Source organism: Heliangelus exortis, chromosome Z, assembly GCF_036169615.1.
Source record: "Heliangelus exortis chromosome Z, bHelExo1.hap1, whole genome shotgun sequence".
NCBI classification, from domain to species: domain Eukaryota; kingdom Metazoa; phylum Chordata; class Aves; order Apodiformes; family Trochilidae; genus Heliangelus; species Heliangelus exortis.
The window spans coordinates 64143607-64166946 of NC_092454.1; the positions used below are offsets into that span (position 1 = coordinate 64143607).

Sequence of the window (23340 nt, forward strand, 5' to 3'; positions counted from 1 at the left end):
GCAGATAAGTGAAAACATTCTTTCATTAGCAGTGCCTATTTGTTTCACAATGCATTATGTTATCATCATTCCTTGGAGTTCTACAACCACAACTTGTGCCTTCTCTCAGGCCATAAGTATTTGATAAACTCTAAATAACTTTTTGCATCTTCTCTTAAAATATGATGACAGGTATGCATAGTGAACAATGAAAAATTCTGAAGTTTATGAGTGGTTCATAAGTAGCCAGCATAACCCCCTTCTGAATAGCATCACAAAATAAAGAATTTTCACTGTAACACACTCTGCCCACTGACCTGCAGATAGGACGATAAGAATATCTGCTTTACTAAGACATACCAATGCAAAGTTAGTAATTTTTAATAAATCATCAACACTACTATTAAATGTATTAAACTATAATAAATAATAAACTATTTCTTAAAAAAAACCCAGTGTGGCTGGTGGAGGTTGCTTTTCACATGCATGTTAATAGAGAAGATAAGTGTATTTAAACACTTTCATTCCCAATATTTGTTCTAAGTCAGTGAAAGTAAACCTGAATTCCAGTTGTGTTGCTACTTTTTATTGCTATAAAATATTTCGTTCTTGAAAATAAGAACCCTTTCATTTCCTTCCTTCATGGAGGTATGTAACTGTCACTGTGTGACTTTCTACCAATGTACCTCTCTTTGCCTTTTAATAACTTTTTGTTAAACAGAAGATACTTACTTTCTAAATGATACGATGTAAATTTTGTGAATGTTTCCACTTCTATAGGAAGCAAACTGTTTGCGTAAGTGGCATCCACATTTAATTGCTCCACTGTCTCTACAGTGACTGGATTTAAACCCAAATGAAGCCACCAGCCCTCCTCCAGTGAGCTAAGCATTGGTTCTTCTACTTCAACTGGTAGCATTGCCTTCAGTTCTACAAGTGAATAACGCTGATGTGCAAGTTCACCACTAGGGTGCTCTACAAAAACAGAAATCAACATAAAGTATTATCAATCTAGAAATAGGAAAACAGAATACCATTTTGGAAATTAAAGCTCCCAAGATTTGTCCAACTACACATATGCCTTGTTTATACTTCCATCTGTACCTCAGTGTCCACTAGTGAACATAAAATCAAAGCAGTTGATTTTTTTTTTTTTTAAGATCTAGCAATGTATAGTGGCATTATTAAAGTTAAAAATTACTTTGTTCATTATCTGTGGGTTTACTTGTCATGCATACAAAGACTTAACATAATCCTCACCTGAAAATAAAAAGAACTTAAATAGTAATGAACTTACCACATTTTATTTGCAACTATAAATGAATGTACCAATTAACTGGACAGCATAACATGAACTCTGCTCTTGTCACGTGATAATATTATTTTCTTTTAACAGTACTGTTCTGTTGATTGATACGTATGTTGAAATATTATTCAAGTTAAAAACAGCACACAGAAAATAGTACAAAAGGCTATCAAATTTTGCTACATTCTGTCCACAAACATGGAACTCTTCAACACCAATCAGAAATGGATAATCAACCAGATATCCTTACCGACAAGCAAGCGAGAACTCATATTATCCCGATACTTCTCTGATTGCCATATCAAAGATTCTAAATACTCCCTAGAGGGCTCTGTAATCAAAATACTAGGAAAAACATAAAACAAGACTTAGAGGTATTAAGTTGAACAGCATTATCTGTTGAATATTGATTTACACAAGGCTACCTTTTAAAGATGTACTTTCTCTGTAAATGTTCAGTTCATTCATTCATTCACTCATTCACTAACATTTTGCCCAGGTAAAGGAACTTCTCTCCTTAGCTACAGAGCTCTGTGAGGAGGCAAACAAGTTGAGAAATACCAGGAAGTTCAAGACTGAGATAGACTACTGGAACTGCACCCTGCTTTCCCTAAGACAGGCCTGTTGAGCAGACAGGACACATGATATAGAGGATTTCCCACCCTCTCTACCTGGCTGAACACAGTGACTTAAGGGATAGAGGCAACATCTCCCCCATGACCACCCCATCTTTCCACGTGCTCTGGCATGACAGGTATGAAGCTCTGCAAGCAGAACTGGACAGTGATGAGGATGATGGTTACTCCAGCCTGGAGGTGCTGCTGAGGTTAAGCTGGCCCATGGTCTGTGTTAAAATGCTTCAATAAAAAAAAAAAAAAAAGCAAAAAAAAAAAAAAGCAAAAAAAAAAGCAGCAGGTCACTGTCATAGGAGAGTCCATTCTGAAAGGAACAGAAGGCCCAACATGCAGACCAGACCCACTTAGGGAAGTTGCTGCCTCCCTGGGGCCCAAGTTAAAGATGTACAGAGAAAAACTCTACCCTGGTATGGCCCTCAGATTATTTACCTCTCTTGATTCTTTAGGCAGGCAGCAATGGAGTTGCAACAAGATGTCCAAGGGCAATCAAAGGGTACTTCAGGGCCTTGAGACAACAGGTAAAGGGATCACCAGCAGTGATCTCCCCTTTCCTTCCAGTTGCAGAGAATGGTGAATGAGGAAACAGGAAGAGTCACCAGATAAATACCTGTCTCTGAGCCTGGTGGCACTGGGCTAGGGATTTCAGTTTTTTGACCATGGGTCAGTTTACAGGACACCAGGCCTGCTGGCAACAGATAGTGTACATGTGTCTCAAAGGGGGAAAAAGATCTTTGTGCAGGAACTAAAGGGCTCAGTAAAAGGGCTTCAAACTAGATTTGAAGGGGGAAAAGAGACAAAACAAGGCTCACTTGAGATAACCCCGGGGGCAGTATGCCAGTGTTTGATGGATGGTGTGTTAGAGGTTCTTAGGTCTGCTGTCTCAGTGGAGGTTGGGGATGGAGACCCAAATGGCAGCAAAGACACAGTCACATGGAAATTAGGGCTTCCCCCCTAAAAAAAGGTGATTCAATCAAGAGTACAACTTAAGTGCATCTACACCAATGCAACATAATGTATGTAAAGGGCAACAAACAGGAGGAGCTGGAAGCCACAGTGCATCAGGAAAACTATGATAAAGTTGCAATCACAGAAACACACATCTGGAGTGCTGCAATGGATGGATACAAACTCCTCAATAAGGACAGGCAGTGGGGTAGCCCTGTATTGACCATGTTTTGACTGTCTACAGCTTGATGATGGTGATGCAAAGTTAAGTATTTATGGGTAAGAATTAGGGTCTTACCCTAATTGCACTGTGGGATTGCAAATGTCATGGTTGGATTATGTTATAGACCACTCAACCAGGATGAAGAGGAAAGTGAAATAATCTATAAGGAGGTGGGAGTAGTCTCATGACCACTATCCCTTGTTCTCATAGAGAACTCACTCAATGTCTGCTGGAAATTTAACACATCTGAGAGTAAACAGTCTAGGAGGCTCCTGGAGTGTGTGGAAGAGACCTTCCTGACACAGCTGGTGAGGATATTCAAATTTTTTGTGCATATGCAAGAAAGATGGCAAGGCAAAAAATGCTAGTCTCAAAAAAAAAAAAAAAAAAAAAAAAGGAGAAAGAAATGATAAAGCAATCCTGATCCTCTGTCAGCAGGAAAAAGGCCTAAATTCTAAATTCTATTGCAAATTTCATTGCTGAGAGATATTCCCAAAACACAGACAATACTGTCCTCCTGCATGAGACACTTACTCAACATATGTATTTGCCGTATGTATAAATATATGGACACACATACATACTTACTATATACATATTTACTGTTGTCTACTCCAAAAGGAATAGATTTTTCAGTCTATTAAGTCTCCCATGACACAGAGTCCTACAGCAGCAACTGCCACTTCATTTTTCAAGCTCCCTTGAAAAGCCACAGGTATGGGTCACACGTTCTGGTCAATTTTTCACACAAAAATGGATATATATGTATCTGTCTCAAAGAATATAACTACTATTTTACAAATTGGTTAAAGTGATTTTTTGCACTAATTGAGAGGATTTATGAATTAAAGGATTTATTACTACAAAACTTTAATTACCTGTTACTAGAAAGATGAATAGGTTCTTCTTGAAGTTCTCTGCACAGAAAATTAACCCACGATCTTTGTTGTCTGCATGGAGGAGTTAAAGGTACTTCCATTTCTTCTTTCAGATATGGAATACATTTAGCTAGAAATGGTATAAAGTCCCACCCCAAACAAAAACAAAACAAAACAAACAACCCTTTATCACAAAGTTACTTGTGAATGAAACACACATACTTAAGAATTTTACACTAGTGAAGCTTTGGATTAAAATACTGATTATTTTCATGGGTCAATTTATTAGTTAAGCAGTAAGTCCCAAATATTTCATGTTTAACTTCCAGACAGCTTGGCCATAAAAATGTGTGGATCACATTCCTTTACTCATCCTGTAATGTAGCTCTAGCTATATACTGTTCCCATGCAAAAATGATTTTTAGGATTAAATCACCAGGTACTATGTTTGAGATTTTGATATATTAAGTGTTCATCCCTGGTTGCCTTCCCACATGAATGAAGTTAATTAGACAGAAGATTCCAGACCATATTGTTGTGTCTGTAGCATTCAGATGAATGGACTGAGGAACTTCAGAAACAGACAGTCAGGATTTTAAAGACAAAACTTCTCTTTCAAGCAGAACTAGTACTCATTGTAATTTCTATGGATGACCACTGAAATGAGTTACAATACTATTTTTTTAAAGCAGTATATAAACAAACCTGGCATGGTGAAAGTCCCCTGCGAGTCACTTTCCATATATTTTTTTTCCCCCCAATAATATCGCATGTGGACATTTTAATGGATTATTGCTTTTTATTCAAATCTAATATAGAAATTGCAATTTGCAATTGATTTTGGTGTGATTCCTTAAAAGCTGACAGTTTACACAATTGCACTGCTATTTGTTGGCATTCTTCTAATAATATTTTTTGTTAAGTTTGACTGGAAAGGAGAGGTCACAAAAACCACAGTTCCTCCACGTTATGTGAGAACAGCCAGAAAAACTGTAAATAAGTGCTTCCATAAGGAAAACCACTTGTAACGAGTTTGCTATTCATTCCAACAGGCAGTAAGCAGCTGCAATCACCACACACACATTGTTTGGCCAACTGGCACACAGCAGGCTAGGAATCAGACACCTGCCCAGCTGCTCACAGCTGCTCCTCATCTGACCTCACAAGCAGATAATAAGGACAAAGAACAGTGTTAGAAAGCCAGAGGATGTCCAGTATACACAGGGGAAAACAAACAAAACAAAACAAAAGTGAGAAATAAAAGTAGTTACAAACAAAAGAAACAGACTTCCCATTTACCTAGAGGGAAAAAAAAAAAAAAAAAAAAGCTCAATGAACTCCTCCGCCTCCTCACAAACTGGTTCTTGGGATGAGAAACTAATTTAGCACCTTTTTTTTGAACAAGACCAGAACTGATCTCAGGACACAAAAAATTCCTGACATACCTAGGAAAAGCAGTTGTTTCTCCTTGAGAAATACTTTTCATATTTGTTCTTGTGTAGTTATTTTTGCCTTTGAGGCTGAAACATTTTGACCATCTAAATTAGTTAAATCCTGCTTGGACTCAAGATGCCATTCTCCTTCTCAAAGCATTAATGGCTGAGTGAATTCCCTTGTCCCTCAAGAATTTTATCAACAGACAATCCCCATAGCTAGCAGGAGAGGAAGGCAAACTGAAAAGTTTACAGAAAATGCCATTAGTTTATGACTGTTTCTTCTCTAAGTTTAAGTGAATGTGTATCACTTCTGGTAACTCATAAACAGCAAAGTTAATTAGAAGGAGAAGACTTTGGGTTATCTCTGCTGAAATTTGACACGCAATGCAGGAACCTCCATTACCAAGTAGAATCTTAGGAGTGCATATACAGATTTTCAGGTCTCTATCCAACTGATCTGAGTATAACCTTTTAAAAAAAAATACATGGAGGGTACCTGTGCCCCAGTGATTGAATCTTACCTAATTCAATGGCAGAGCTAAGCCAGCAAACTGGCAATGAAGATTAATGTCATGACTTTATTTTTAAAACAATTGAGGGTGATTTGACTGCTCATCTACTTTCTAGTAATGGACAATATCCTAGATGAGAACATAGCCATCTTGTTTTTACTGTATACAGGACAAAGTTTCCAAACTGCTTAGTTCCACTGCACTTAAGCTCCTCCTGCTTGTTATAAGTTACAGAAGTAAAGAGAAGTCAGGCTGTTCACCAGATTCAGATTACAGCAATCATCTCCAGATGGAAACTAAGTTTAACTTTGTCTTGGTGGGACAAGATATGGTGGCTTTGCCTTGAGCTTTTATATCAGACACTTTGAGTCTGATATGATTTCTCCCACCAAAAGCCCACTACAATACAGTACCAGGAGTGTGATGCTGTCAGCCTGAAGGGAACAACCACTCATCCAGCTTAAACCATATTGACACCAAGGCAAATAGGTGGGCCTCTGTGTTGAGAAAACTCAACATTTCTCAAGGATTTTAGTAACTGCTGTATGGAAAACTACCCAGTGAGCATTCACTGGAAGATATTACTGCTGTTGTTCAATGCAATAATAGATAGATTTTTTTCCAGTGTAGGATATATATTGGGTTAAGAGTTACATGTTTATTCACCTATTAACACTCTGTCCAGATCACATCCATCTGTAAATGTCACTCTTTGCATGACTCTACTGTGAGAAATTTAAAGTGAAAAAAAAAGATATGGACAACACTTGAAGCCAAGAGCAACATGAAAGAACTGTGAAGTTGTTTGCATTTAACTTTTAAAACTCTGGAAGGAATACAGCAGTTCTACCTGTTTTCAGTGCAGGTACAAAGCAGTAGATTACACAAAGCAAACATTCTGGTGTCTGTAAAGTGCATGTCTTCCCAAGAACAGAATATGGAGACAGTCACTTGAAGAATTTATTTGAAATTCCACACATTGATTTATGCAGATCTTCCTACCTGACTCACAGAATTCCAACATACTTTTGCTATCATTGAAGGAAACCTCTTGTGGTACAGGACAGTACTTAGAAATTTCTATTTTGTATGTAAGTTCTGCTTTGAGATCTGAAATCAGAATTCAAAAGGTACCACAGATGAACCATTTATTCTTTTTTCCCATCAGAGCATTTTTTTTTCTTTTAATCCTCTTAACTGAATCTCCATAATATATACTTAAGAAGTTTTACAGCTATGCTTAGTAACCCCAAATTCCTCAGCTAATCAGAGCAGTGCTAAGACCTTAAAGGTGCCAGGAAAAAAATATAATACTGAACAGTCACTATCTGAACTATTCAAAGTTTTTAAAACTACAGTGATGTAACTTCTGGAGCAAGTAGGTAGCTCAAATGTATTTTACGAGTTGTATGTGTATGTAGATTTTCTTGCTACTAAAAAGGAATGAAACTGCATAAAAAAGAATGATAGGTTGATAAGTATGTACAAAATCCTCAAACTTCTGCACTGGAGGTTGGGACATTCATCTTGGGGCATGGCATGTAGACTGTGAGGTACTAAATGTACCAGAGGAATGCACATAAAACTGCCCTTGTCAAATACACACTTTAGGGAGTTTTGTTCCTATCTTAGAAACAGAATTCTGCATACACCCTCCACACTCAGAAGCATGAATCTTGCTCCTTCAGACTGATTCCTGTCTGCCAAAAAAGTGGCTTTCCCCACTTGCTCAACAAAATCTCAAGCACTACTTTTTTATTTTAATGACAAAAAATACTATCATAAATACCAACCAGTATGCAGTAACTGTCACTAAAGTTGTACTTCTCTATAGTATAAAGCATTTAGTGAACTTTCTTACATTCCTTCAGAAGAAAATACTACTGTAATTTATAATATTCCTCTTACCCATGAAAATATTTACCGCTTTTTTTCCCAGGAATCTGCTTCTGTGTTTGAAGCTGTAATACAAGCTATTTTTACAGTATGACTGTACTGCACATAAGGATGTCTCTGAAACTAAATCTAATACAGCTAAGAAAACTTAGCACAAAATAATTATACTCATGGTAGACTGAATATCATGAATGCAGCTCGTGCTACATTTTTTTCCCAAGATTACAACACAGGCATGGATTCAACCAAATGGCAAATAGTTTACTTCCCCTTGGCTACTTGAGGAGACATTTTTAATACTCACAAATTTGGTTATAAGCACAATTCATAGTCTCATAAAGAGAAATTCTCATTTGATAGTCTGTGATGTAATTCATAAGAGAACTTAATAAAAAATAATGTATGCAAATGAAAGGAAAATAAGGTCAAATATACAAGGAAACCACGACTCACCTTCTTTGATCAACTCTCTGCACATGTCTTCATCAGCCAGAGTTTCTGGAGCTAAATTTAACAATTCTTTCACTTCCAAGTGTGATGGAATCTTAAGATAACCTGATCTGCCATTACTGGGTTTGCAGAATTTTAATGGAACAGGCAACATGAAATTCTGAAAAATAGTAATGTGTAAAAGTGAATGGTAAGGAAATTTCCTTTGATGTTACTGTACAGCCAAGGGTTTCTCAAAATCTTGAAATAGCTTACTTCTAAACCAATAAAAGAGCTTTTAAGAAAGAATACATGTGACATTTACACAGCATAAGCAAAGCTTTTTTTTCTCCCAGTGCAGAGATAATGCAATTTAAAAAAAAAAAAAACAAAACCAATCCAAGCTGGCCCTCCAAATTACATGATTTTTCTTGGACCTTTCCCTCTCCCATGCCTGTGTCATGACTCCCTGGTTTGGTTAATTTGTATTTGTAGAGTAACAGTAACTACATAAAACTGCCAGCATATCAGGTCCCAGGAGAAATGGTTGATCAGAGTGGAGATTCCCAACAACAACAAAGAATTAAAAAATCACACATAATACCAGTGTTTCTAGCCTTTTACAATGAGGGCTACAAATATTTGACCAGTATGAAAAACATTCAGTAAAATGACTTGCACATGAACAAACATGCCTATCATGAATCAATCATTAATATAATTATTAAAGAAAAATGATACCTCTTCATCTTTTAAAGATATAGTACAGAAGTTCTCTTTAATCTCCTGCAATTCCTTTTCACTATCTTGTATCTCCATTTCATTTTGGAAAGTCAAACATCCCCTTTAAAAGATCATAAAATTAAGTTTGTTACTCCTTTGTCTAACTTCAGATCTAGGATTGAAAGCCTTAGCAGTAGCTTAAAACTTATTATTCAAATTTTTTTTAAAATCATCCTTTTATAAGAAAGCAGTTCCAAGGGATGCTGTACCAATCTGTGTCACGAAATGAAAGTCTGTTTCAATAACTATTACATTAGATGCAGAGTAGAACTTAATATTGGGACCTGCCTTGTAAATGCTACAGAAAAAAATCCCCATGCTAAATTAATCTCAGCATGTAAGCCCTGTCACTTAAAATGCCTTCTACAAAAGCTGCAAACTTAATTTTCTTCTAATGTCAAGTTTTTCTACTATATACAAAATCTCTGTAATCTTAAATGTTGGCAATATTTATATTTTGTCACCTTTCATTTCTATTTTCAGGAATCTTTCAGCGCCAAAGGCGGCACAGTTATGTACACTATTAATTGAAGTGAAAACTAAATGTGTGTTCCCTCATTTAACTGGCAAGCTTTTAAAATGTCAGGAAGTAAAACTCAGAATTTGGTGCTGCTGTTGGTCTTGTAAAGCAAGGATACAGGCTCAACAGGGATGAAGATTTTTCAAGTAGAAAGAAAACCTTTCACCAGGCTCACCCCTTGTGGCCCTTACAAAATCTAGAATGACTTTCTGGGGGATAACTTCCTCAGCAGTCCCTGGCACCACTTCTCTCCTGGAGGAATACTTCAGTCTGAAGAGTATAAATTATTCCATACCTAGCCTTTGGATGCTCACTGACTTTCAGAAAAAGTCTGTCTAAGTTCCTGTGACTAGATGTAGAGTAACAGTAGAGTAACTCACATGTTAACACTCACAAATTTGGTTATAAGCACAATTCATAGTCTCATACAGAGAAATTCTCATTTGATAGTCTGTGATGTAATTCATAAGAGAAAAGTAACATGAGAAGAGTAAGAGAACTTCATAAGAGAAGAGTAACATGTCCTTATGTGCTCCACAAGGAGATGTGGACTCCCACCTGGAGAAGGTGGGAGAATCAGCAGGCCAGAGCTATTTCTGTAAAGGTTCACACCAGCAATTTTTTCTCCTGCCACTGGTGTCTCTGAAACTTGTTGCAGAATTTGCATCATGTTCTCTTCATTGGATATTTACAGCGCTCACACACGCACATTGTCTATGTCTAAGATTCACTGCAAGGTAAGGGTGCTTGTTTGAATCAGCTGGCAAACAACATCACTCCTCTCTGTTCTCTTAGTAGGTAGGTACAGCTAAATCAGTTAAAATATGATTTTCCTTGCTTATGAATCATGCAACCCTATCAAGTGCAAAGGAATCTACAGAAGTCATCCAGGCATGGAGTAAATCAGCACAAAAATTTAGCCAGACATTATGAATGCCTGTGTACAGATGAATATATTTACAAAAAATACAAGGCACATTCTGAATGTAACCCATACTGGTTTTAAAGTAACTGTTCAAAACCATGACATAAGACAGCATTCAATTAAATCTAAACAATGCAGCAAAAAGTGAAGGAAAAAGTGAGCAAAAACCTAAGAATAATTTATGTTTGAACTTGAGGAAATACATTCAGCAGGGTAAGAGCACAGACTTACTGACAGTCTGACTCCAAAGAGAAAGATGGAACATAGAAGGACATGTAAAATCCTGGCTCAACTAAACTTAGTGGCATTTTACTGATAGGAAAAAAATGAGTCTGAGGGAGGACCATGTCCATTAAAGATGGACATGTTTATTGGTATTCAAAAATGCAATCCTGAGCACGTTTTGCACTTACAGAATTACATAATTTCAAGCATTCAGTTTTCTTAAAGAATGCAAGGTCATCCTGGTTATTTTTCATAAGAAGAAAAGCTCACATCTACCTGTTGCAAATGTAAATGAATTTAAAAATTAACACACAAAGTTAAATGAAGATGCTAAAATGTTAATTGTGTTGTGCACAATTACTTATGCTTAATATTATACAATTTGTAGATACCTGCAAACATTCTCTTCTGTTAAAGTACGTCCTTCAGAATCTAAAAGGGGATCTTTCACTAAAAAAACCTGTAGTCTGCTCAAAAGTACAGATGAAGTAGGCAGTTTTTTACGAAAATTTTGAAGATTATCAACAAAAACAAATTCCTCCTCCAAACACAAATCTGAAGAGAAAGAACAGAGAATACATTAACAAGCAATAGAAATATAAGAAAATTATGAGAGTGAAGGGTACTGTTGACCAGCTGTTGAAGTGCCATAACTGTCAGCAAGAAAATAATTACTTTTTCCTTCAAATATTTTAGGTTTTTAAAGCTTTAAATGCAACAAAGTTTAGAATTCCAGTGGCTGGTGTGATAAGCCTTGGTTTTCTTTTGCTTTGTCTTTTATCTTCTATTTAACCTATTAAAAAGAACACATACTTCCTTTTCATGCCCTTGTTTGCAATGTAAAGTGTGATAAAGGAAATTTTGGGTTAGACTTGACTGATAAGCATAGTTCAGTGGAGTTCCTAATGTAGAAATGAGGCAGTCATTCCATACACATCCAAACCTAAATTAAGACCCTAATTCTGAGATGACAAAAAAAGCAAGGTTACAAAGGAGGCACAGCTTCGCCCTTGATTTGCAATTGCTATCCCAGTTTAGCTGTAGTTTTAATTATTTTTTTTCATTCATTGTTTTTTGACTGTAAGTGGCTATAGTACTGAAAGTGTATGAAAGAGTTTTTCAATTGATGTAACTATTCTAATGTGATTCAAATATTTAATTAGTGTATTTTTTTGTTAATTTTAACATATTTTAACCTCTTACTCCCCACCTCAGGAAAGCATGCCTGTGCAAGAATCCACTTAGATGTTTACTAAAGTGCCCTCATGAAGTGGAATATATGCCATCACATACCTAACTGCTTTCCTAATACAGAATTTTATGATTGCAGCAATAGCTGGAGTTTGAAATTCACAAATAGCAGTGTTTGAAATCCATACAAAACCGAAATGCCTTGCCATCTTGTGATTTCAGTAAGTGCAGCTCCACACTTCTTAATATGCTTATTTTTTCAGAGTTGCCACATGAATGTGGTATCACCAGTTCCTTTGATTCAGTAATTTCTGGTCATCAAAGTACATAAGAGAACAACTTCCAAGAGGCTCAGGCATGTGCTCAAGTACTTTATCAGTTTGGGAACAAATATTCATTTCATGTTTGAATGGGTGTTTTACTGCCACTGCTATCATGTGCAGTGTGAAGTTAGAGCTCTTCATCTTAGCAGCAAAACATGGCTCTCATTCCACTGTGACCTCTTTCTTGTAACAGTCTGTGCAAAACAGAGAGGCTGTCAACAGCATGCTTAATATTGAATATTTGGTTGTAATCTAATAGAAATCTAATGTAGTTTGGAAGCAAATTCTAACTCCACAGTTATGCACTAAACCAAATATAGTTTTTAGGTTTCCATTCGATGTGTTTCAGAGGTTTTAACTTTCTTGCTATTTTCCACTGCCATAGTCCAGTAATAATTACTTAGCAACATGTTAAATTTGAGAATTATCTATTACACTGAATGTCACAATATTCCTGGAAACTTTTTTGCTTTGAAAAACAATATTTAAATACTGCAGTTCTTGATAAGAACTGTAGGCATTATTTGTTATACTAAACCCCAATGAATTTAATGACTGGAAAATCTGATTTTGTGCTTCGAAGGGATGAACAGAATTGTATTAACAGAAAAAAACAAAATATTTCAAAATGTATAAGCTCGTAGTAAAAATTTCTTGCAGTACTAAAAGGAGCTGTTTTGATTTCAATTATAATCTTTCTCCATGGGAAGAATAGATTTTAAATTGTAATTTCAAATCCTTTTATATGTTTTTTTCAAAACAGGTTAGATAATTATGTCATACAACCCATAATATTTTAATTCCTACCTATCAATAATTTCACACATTTTCACAACCCCCTGTATATTTTTTCATGCCTTTATTGAACTCTCTTCAGATTTGTAATCTTAGCAGACTAGCTGGCATTAATAAGCAGGTTCTTCATGTCACAAAACACTTTGCAAATCTTTCAGAATGGCACCTTTTAAAAATGTCAGAACTAAGAGCTCCCTCAAAAGTGAACAGACTTTTGTTAACATTTCATTCTTTAATGCAAACAGAAAGTTAGAAAAAGGGTAGAAAAAGGGTAGGCAGCCACACATTGGTTACATTGAATTATAATTATGGATCTGCTAATTCAATAAACCAGTCATCACAATAGGGAATAATTTTGTATTCTACCAATTAAAAAAAAAAATACAATCTCTTTATCTTGCCTTTTTATTTTTGTTTAAGTATAGTAATAATCGGTAACTTCAAAAGGTATAAAATGTTTTATGACATTTATACTTCTGTTATTTTATTTCAGAGACTTCTGTGGATGGAAAGGAATGGCTAAGGCATGGGAAAGCATCTGAATTATTTTTATCCTTTTTGTTAGCACACAATATAGAGAGATTTATTAACTACTGAAACTTCCTGCATTATGCCAAGTAACTTGGAAAAAAATCAGGTAATTACCTAATCAGATTAATTAAGATTACTTGCTTTCACTTATTATCTATAGTATACTTGCATTATTGATATTATGTTCCTAGTGAATATTATCTTGTATAATATCACATCAAGAACCACCTGCCTTCTCTGTGTGTGGAAAAAAAAGCATGACTTTCCTATTCTAAAGGTAATATAATTTATAGAAAAACTAAAAAAATCTGTATTGAAAAAGTAAACCTGATATTAACCTATTTGAATGACTTTCCCCCCAGCAACTCCTTATTTCTTTCCCTCTTTAACACAATAAAAGAAGATGCCACAAGGATCTAATTTTTAAAAGGATCATTAACATTTTGATCCATGACTGATAACATCTAAATATGGTGATATTTTTTGAAACCTTCTGCTATGTATTTAAAAATCCTGAAACTTCTTTTGGTTTGCACCTGCTTTGAGCTGTTACGACAACCCCCTGCTTCCTCCAGGGAACATACACAATGTTTGCAAGTGCAAATTGATCCCTCAAATGACATCTTTGTTGTTTATGTAGCATGCAGTCTAAATTATGGCTCCGTGAAAAGTAAGAAAATAATGAACTAAATTCTTTACCTTGCCACTGCTCTTTAAACTCAGTGGCATAGTCAGTCTTAAAATACTTTTCTTGCATGCATTCTTCCTCAAAATCATTCTTCTTAAGAAAAAAAGGTCCTTCTACCTCCGTTGGAGAGGAGGGGTTTGAGCTTGGAATAATGTCTACTAATTCATTACTAATAAGAAACTCTTCACAAGACATAGGTTTCCTAAAAAGCAGAAAAAATATTTCATATTTAATCAGTTGTAAAGCCACTGTCATAACTTCTCTGACCCCTCAGTGAATCAACAGCACTCAAAAAGACACTCTAAGAACTTTGATAATCACAGTATTCACCAAAGATCAAAAATTATAGAGTTGTCATCATTGTTCACAAGATACACAGTCAAATTACTTGTTCAGGTTTTTTTTCCTGAGACAAACCCCTTCAATTTTACATCCAGCATTAAACTGTAAGAAAGGATAATGGCTGGAAAAAAGCATCCAACCTACTGATGTCATAACACTTATGACAAAAGTTTTCTGCTGGGTAAAATTTATAGCTGAGTTTCAAAAATCATGAATTTATAGCTAACAATTATAGCAATAACTGCAATAGGGAAAAGACAGCATAAGCGTGGAAACAAATTCACTTAATTTTCATGTCACTCTTCATACTCATCACAAAATCTCTACTATTTGTCATAAAAAAAACCTGCTTGCCATATAAATCACAGAATAATTTGATTATAGAAAAAAAATCAAAAATAAAAAAAATTGTGAGTTAATTATGCATCTGGACAAAATATTTGTAATTGTTAATTGAAATGCGGTCATTTTAATTCAATGTTATTCATGTAGATTTACTGAAACAAACTGATGAGTAGTGACAGTGCTGAGTAACTCAATAACAACTGATTTCTCAACTGCCTAATGATTTACTCAGTTTAATAATCCCTTGTGTTACACAATCTTGCTATTCACTAGCAATAGTGAGTAATGTCTACTATATAACTTTAAAAAGTCAACTATTTGACAACTACTCAGTACAGCTGAAAACTTAATTTTGAAACTACAAATAGCAGAGCTCACAAAAAATAACTATGCAGTATTGGTAATAATTATTGTTCAAACTTCAACATGGCATAAGCTTTTGAAGATCCATAAAACTTAGAACACTGTGCCAGGTTACACATGGGCCAACTTCACTGGTTTTCCTATTGTTTTATACAGATCATGGGCAAGTGAGTCACTGATTTGAGACTACATGGGCCAGCCTTTTCCAGAGTCAAGACCTTAGTGAGGATGTTCTGGATAATGGTAAATATTTTATATGAAAGACAATGCTTAAGTTTGGGAACACAAGTTCAAGTCATACAGCGATGCTTGCACAGTGTTTTGGACTCAGAAGGCACTGCAATAGAATTAACATATTTAGTGTCAATCAGATCATTACAATATAAAGTAGGACTCTCAGGAGTATATTTAAAATATGGACAGTTGAGTCCCATCATCAAAATATGCATGGTAATTAAGTGCATGTACTGTCGTAGGTAAGGGGGTTTTTCCAATTAAGCAATCTGGCAGTATCTAGGAATTATAGACTCGATTCCTTATCTCCTTTGCTGCCAGATGTCCTTCCTCACAAACACATCTTTCCTCCTAAATGTAACTCCTTGCTCCTTATTTTCTAGTGTCATTGCAACCAATTATTAATTGGTACATAGACTAAGATATCTTTGCATGGGTTCTGCAGCATCCGCATAACATTTATCAGCCTCTGAAGGTGCAAAGATGACATTTTCCTATATTTTTCCTGAAGATGCAGAAGATAATTCAAGCATTAATCATTGCAGCTTCCAGCATTAGTCTAACCATATAGTCCAAACTCATTATAAGGCAGAATCATTTCAGATGAAATTACTTTTGTAATTACTTTATGTGATAAATCTCAAAATCTATATAGTTTTATTTAGAAAACAGTGGTATAGTTGTGACATTGATAGATTCTGGACTGAACTAAAACCCCAAAATATAATCAAACGCTTCCAGATCACAGTATCACAAGTTGAGGCAATCCCAAGCACCAAGACAGGCAGAACAGTGACTGGCTTGAGAGCACCATGAGGAAAAGGACTTGGGGTGCTGCTGGATGAGAAGTTCAACATCAGCCTTCAGTGCACACTTGCAGCCCAGAAAGCCAACAGGATCCTTGGCTGCATCAAGAGAAATGTGGCCAGCAGGTTGAGGGAGGTGATTTTCCCTCTCTACTCTGCTCTCCTGAGACCCCACCTGGAGTCCTGTGTCCAGTTGTGGAGCCCTCAGTACAGGAAGAGCAGAAATGCACACATTTTACTGGATTTGCAAAACCGTAATTTCCTTTCATATCTCAGGTACACTGTAAAAGCTGTGCTGCAAACCTGTTCTTAAAATGAACTCCATTTCAGAGATCACTTGATACATTTTGACTTTATAGATATAATTTAAGAATAAATAAGTCTATCTTCAATTGCTGTAATGCAATTTTGACATTTTATGTCTGCCTTTCAAAGGTCTATAGATACCATTATTTGAATTGCTTCATCTGTGGTTATGAGAGCCAACTGCCTTAGAGAGGGAGGAAGGAAAACCATGCTTATGCTTTCTCTTTGCATTTATGCACAGATTTCAGAGACTTTCTCCAAGGTCATAGGTAGATTACACAACCATAAAAAAATAAAGAAGCTGATTAACTCAATAAAAACCACAATACTACTTTTAGTGAAAAAGCCATCTTTAAGGAGTCTGCTACAGTACACAGCTCTAGAACACTGTACACTTGCTATGATGATAAAAAATTTCCATATTATGTTATCATTAGTTTATGATTCATGAAGTACCTGAATCAAAGGAATCATGTATATTTTTAACTTAAGTTTACTGACTTTTTCAGAAAATCTTCCACAGATAGACTTTTCTTCCATTCATCCAATGCTGAAATAGTGAGCATGTTCTGTGTTGAAGTAACTGAGAGAAAAAGAGAGGAAAAGAATCACACAGAATTAATATTTATGTGTATACACAGGTTTTAAAGAGGAAACAATGCTTTTAATTACCACTAGAAAAAGCAAGTGCAAATACAGCAGAAAGATGCAAATACTTTTATACTGTATAAAATACAAAAGTTTAATATTTTATATTTTATATTATCCATGCTTGGAAATGCTCAGTTTTTTCTGCAGCTCAAAACCTCAGCATCATCTTCCTAACCTCTCCCAACTAAGTAGATATAATATAGATATATTCTACTATAATGTAGTAGAGTATTTATAGTATAGAATACTATATAAAATAGATATAGTAATACTATATCTATATCTATAGTATACTACAGTAAAATAGGTAGTATTTTACTTATCTCTGATCATGCTTTTCTTCCATAACCACATGTCCAGGCAGAAAGCTTTCCAGATATCTCTACAAACTAATTAAATGCTTATTTATGCTGCCATATACAAATAAATATCCATTACCCATTTGATTCTCCTTAGGCAATGAACACATTCTACCTTCACGAGGTATATGAACTGACATACTACTACTTCCAGAAATAATTAATTTTTTAGCAGACTAATCAAACGATGCACATATACAAGCTTTTCCTTTTAGCTTTTAGTAAATCTAAATTAATACTTAAGGACTATATAACATACTTCTAGTCCATGGCTTCCTATACTTATCATCAGCAAAGAGTCCATTGAGATGATACTTTTCATCTTGTTGTAAACAAGGAGGGAAGCAAAGGGATAATCTTGAGATGGAAAACTTCTGCCTTGCCATGGCCTGCACAAAAAAAAGCATGTGAAAAATGTCTAGAAAAACAGTTCCATTTTTTTTTTTCTTTTTGTGCAGTGCCACTTGAAATAGTTCCACTGTTTTCACATGTTTTCTACTAGAACATGATATTTCATATTTAAACTTCTTTTTTTTTTGGAAAACTGACACAGTCCATACTGAGAGAAGATACTAACATTTACTGACCTAAAATTTAACTTCTAGTCTACACATATGCAAAACTGCACATATGCTAAGCTACACTTACCTAATATTTGCATGTGCAACTACCATCACTTATCTTAACCCTTGCAGTGGTCTCCTGTGGTGATATGTGTGAATTAAAAATTCCTACTAATAATGTTTTAAGTGTTCATATGATTATACAGCCCCTTTGCTTTCATGTGCCATGTTGAGCTAACAAAAGTCCTATATAAATCCTTTTATCTTCAATAAAAACAACAGGGGATCACAGTAGTAGTTAACTGCATTCTAGAAATAAATAGTCAATGTGGCAGCTTCAGTTAACTCTTCACTGAATATCACCTTCAGTAAACTACCACATTGTTCTTTTGTCACAAAAGCCTGCACACATTATTATATAAATAGCACTGAAGCATAGAATAAACAGTGATCTTAATAAGCAGGGAAAAATTATTCTTACTCAGGAATTTTAATTCTATTACTTAGAAAGAAGTGGTCCTCAAAATTCTGGGGTATAGAAGGCATACATTATTGGAAGAAATAATTAGCTATAGAAATGTGGAACAACATCATGAATTAAACTACAAACATCTCTCTAGTTTTAAGCCCATTGCCTGACTTCGGGTCTGTTGCTTCAAGTCCTAGAAATGTCCACCCATATGAGCACATGTCAAGCCAGTTCTAGTTTGTACTGTTTGACATCTTGGGTGTCAAACTAGAAATAGTTCACTGACCAGGTTTGCTACTGGAAAAACAGTGTTGTTGGTGCACTTTTCAAACTTTTGTGTATAGGCCAAGAGAAAATGAAAAAATAATTTTAAAGAATAAATACAGGAAGCAATATGAATAAATACTGTCACTTCTGTGAAAGGTCACCATTACAGATACTTTTCCCATTTCAGTTTAATCCCTTGTGGGATAGCTACAATTCTGTAAATTCCAGTCAGTTTCAACAAAAAAAGGCAAAAACTACTACCATCACAGCATCTTTTCTTTAGGAAGCTTTTGTAAAAAACTGATAAACACCATACTCATACAATGCATTCCCTCTTGCCTAAGTCAAAGCATGACATTTCCCCAGTGATCTTTTCTACAAATTCAAACAAAGAAGGCAGAAACACACAACCACAGGCAACTGCACTTCTGTCTTCTACATAATACTAGTCACACTGTAAGAACTGCATTTATCATAAAGTAGAGCTAGTGAAGTTCCTGGTAGAGATCAAAGGGACAGAAAGCACTGAGGAAAACTGTGTATTTTACAAAACATTTTCAATTAATTTCTAAGTGTACAGGTTAGGCTAAATTCGTTCACTTTATTAAGCTTGCCCATACATAGACTTTCTTGCTTTTCTCAAATATACAAAGGTGTTTTTCAGTGCCATTCTTAGCAGCTTTGGCATTTAATCAATGCATATTTACCCTTGTTTCTCAAGGAAACTGAAAGGCCTCTATAAATTTCTCCTGTAACCAAAAGATACTACATGCATCTTTGAACACATACAGCTTGTATATCTTGTCAGTTTATAACATAAGAGAACAGTTTATAACATAAGAGAACTTCTAAAATGACTCTGTAATTACACCTGCAACATTCCAGGAATCAAACTCTTGTGTCCCTTATGACAGAAAAGGCTCCTTTCTTCAAAGGTACATTTACAGCTGGAAGAACTATAGCTGGCGTTGATAAAAGAACATTATGAGTGGGACTCTACACCCAGTTAATGTAGGTGCCTGCAGCAATCAGGGTTTGTTATGCTCATAGAATTTCAGCATTTCCTATTAACTGGAAGCATTAGGCGCACTGGATATATCAGATGACAGAGAAGTCAATTTAATTATCATGTATTTTCTATTTTCTGTGAAAAAGATATTAAAAAGATATGTATTCTGGAACAAGAAGCTGCAGTTTTATCACAGCTTATCCCTTGCACAGTCAGGTACAGTAACACCTTTAAATGGGCAATCACATCCCTTAACCTGTTCTGGTAGTATTCCAGAGCAACACTCACACTCTGCTTCAGAGCAGCCATTTAGCAAGCAAGTAAACATTTAGTTTCTACTACTTTTCATCTGTCCTGTTGTCACTCTGCTCCTCAAAATTCAGACAAGAAGAGCCATGAATTGTACCTCTTCTTTTTCCCATGATAGGCCACAAGATGTTTTGCTAAAACACGTATTTTTTTATTTGCAGACAACACAGAAATGTTCGAAGATCAAACTGGATGGAACTACTGAAAGAAGGTTTTCCCACAAATATTAAATGCCAGACTACGTGATATTGGAGTTAGAATAGAAAAAGATGTCCTTATTGCCTCAATCTAAGAAAAACACCAGGTACATACACAGGTACTATATGGAACAACACCTGCACTCTAAGAAAAGGGACTGTGTTTCACAACAGGGAGTTCAATTTACCCCAAAGTATTACTGCTGGACCACACCCTGGGCTGCATTTTTCCAGCCACATGACAGGAGCACTTCTGTGTGTACTTCCTTTCTCCCTGAACTCTTGAAGGCATCGTGTCTTTCTACCTCATTCTTCTGCTCACACATGAGAAATATTCTCTTTTGGCAAAGCACCACTCTGCCAGAGAAGTTTCTCATTTGGCCCATATCTTTTCTTTGAAAATATAAATAAGCAAAAACTCAGCTAAGAGATCGTGTGCTTCAGTGATAAGCAGCCAGTAACATCACACAGATGCAGATAGGAAGGAAAATGAGGCTTCATAAGGTTTCTGTGTCTTAACTGATCAATGTCCACAAAGCCTAAATATTCATTGTAGGCATGAAAAACATCTGCTCTCTGTGAATTCAATCTAAACCTTTACAAAAACTCTATCATCAGTAGGGAATGCAGTATTGTGTATCACTACCCCCATACATATTAAAGTAGCTAGAAAATTGGATTTGAGCTCCAAAAAGGTAATTAATCAAATATTATGCATTGGAAGGCACAGTGCACTCTCCAAAGAAAGCTCTAAGCAGGAAATTGGTTTAAAACACAATTACAAAGACAAGAGACACTCACAAAATTTGATGGACCTCAGTGTTTGCACCATCGTACTTCATTTTTTTATTTAAAAAGCATGGTAATCACTTCACTGCTATCCCAGCAAGTACAGTACAACCTCACTGAAACAGAATTCCTAAGAAAGTAGTTCTCTATTTCTTTTTTAATGTGTACTCAATCTCTTCTTCAGTCACTGCCATTTTTCTTTCAAAATGTCAAGAAAAAAATAAAACTGTACCTCATATAAATAGTCTGTTGAATGATACTTTAAAGCAGCAAACATCTTGGTTGTGATATTTTCAAGACTTCACTTGTCTAGAAGATATAAAAAATATGGGCTAGTTAAAAACTTCCTATATCATGCAAAAAATTGAAAAGACTGTAATTAGGGTACAACAAGAATAATTTCCTAATTTCTGCTAGCACATGCATTCTTGGCTGAATTTCTCATATAAGGTGGCCACCAAAAGCATCCCTTCGATCCTTTGGAAGGATTTAACAAATGAACTTGCAGACACTAGATTTTCATCCAAAGGAATCAGGCTTTTGCAGGTTTTTTTAAAATATTCCTCTTGCTGTTCATTTCACAGAAAACCCTTCAAACCATTAAGTGAATATAAGTAATACAAATTACAGCCCCCAAGAAATAATTTTGAGGAATTAAGCAACTGGATTGATTTTTACATATTCTAAATTAGCTTTATAGATAGTAGTTAAGCTACCTAGGCCAGTCCCTTTTCAGTGCCTTCTGTATTTAAGAGAAGACTTTTTTCCTCTACTTCAGTTTCATTAGGAAAAGGTGATCACATAGGCCAGTAGTGAGCAAGAGGTCCTGCTGGAACAGCAGGTCTCTAAATTTATGTTTCTGAGAGGAACTGGGAGTGAGATGAAAACCATACAAGGACAGAGACACAGTGTGAGTGCAAAGCAAGATATATTATTACTCAGGTATGCACAAGACAAGAGAATAGTTATCCTTACTTACAATTAGGAAGGAAAGTCAAGGCTAAAGCAATATATTTCTATACAAAAAGTGTACAGTGTAATTGAAACATAACCAATGTAAATTGTAGTGCCATAAGAGAAACTTGTGAGAGAAGGCTGTCTTCATGTTCATATCAGTAGGTATCAGCGACATGACATTAGGCTAAAATCACCTTGTAGCTGGAAGAAACAGATTTTGGTACATACGTAACAGAATTGACACCCATGAGGAAAAATAATTAGGGACTGGTTGTCTACTTGAGTGGAGTCTGGGCAGAGGAGGGAAGTGCAAGGAAGGTAAAAAAGGTGGGTTCAGGATAACAAACAGGGAGAGTTATAAAATCATATGGAGAATAAAGAAGAGGGGGACCTGATGGAAGGAGTGGGGACGGTTAGACTGTAGTGAACCCAACCAGTGGACTAAAACCACTGAGGATGCTGAGTAAAACATTTAATGTAATTCTCTGGACCCTCCCTCAGGTTGATGTCTGGCAGTGTTGGGGTGGGAGGGTGAAGCAAGAAGGGACAAGTTTGTAGGAAGGGACAGATTTGCAACTTAATACTAAGAGCAGAGGGATGGGGAACTGTAAGTTAATAGTATTGATGTGTATCACTTAAGATTTCTTTATACAAGTATAACCACGCATACAGACATTAAGCAGTAGAAGTAAGTGCAACCATTACTCACAGTGATAGAATTGTGGATTAATACAGCTAATACTAGCGAACTGCTTAGTGGACAGTTCACGGTACCATAGTTTTTTTCACGGAGAAACAATAAGACTTCAGCACCTGATCCTGTTTCCTTCCCAAGAACACCGTTTCAAGTGAAATACGCCGTACTTCTGGCAGCAACACGTTTACGAAACCGCCGAAGACACTGAAGCTACCTCAGCCGGAGGCTCTGGGTCGGTGTCTGAGGTGAGGGAGGGATCCGCACAGCCCCGCCCGGGCCGCCCTCCCCTCAGCGACGCTACCGCCAGACCCCGCCCACCCGCCCGCCCGCCAGGCGAGAGTGGCGCTTCCGATTGGCTGTCGCGTTCCCGCCTTTGGCACCGGGCTCAGACCCTCTTAGCCCCTTCGCCTCCTTCTCTCCCCTCCCCCCGCCCCCCACCCCGCCCCATCGGGACCGG

General features: G+C 36.1%; 1 protein-coding gene across 1 annotated transcript in view; it reads right to left on the reverse strand.

Moving 5' to 3' along the window:
- The window catches only part of SHOC1 (shortage in chiasmata 1), a 58229-nt gene extending 35096 nt beyond the window's left edge, over positions 1-23133 (reverse strand). The window contains exons 1-12 of the mRNA XM_071731153.1: positions 23000-23133; positions 21462-21538; positions 17886-18015; positions 17118-17199; positions 14232-14422; positions 11085-11247; positions 8981-9083; positions 8264-8420; positions 6917-7024; positions 3967-4096; positions 1536-1630; positions 712-954 (exon numbers count right to left, since the gene is read on the reverse strand). Of these exons, the coding sequence (XP_071587254.1) occupies positions 712-954; positions 1536-1630; positions 3967-4096; positions 6917-7024; positions 8264-8420; positions 8981-9083; positions 11085-11247; positions 14232-14422; positions 17118-17199; positions 17886-18015; positions 21462-21506 (1447 nt within the window). The 5' untranslated portion in view covers positions 21507-21538; positions 23000-23133. The remainder of the gene's footprint in view (positions 1-711; positions 955-1535; positions 1631-3966; positions 4097-6916; positions 7025-8263; positions 8421-8980; positions 9084-11084; positions 11248-14231; positions 14423-17117; positions 17200-17885; positions 18016-21461; positions 21539-22999) is intronic.
- Positions 23134-23340: the final 207 nt, after the last annotated feature.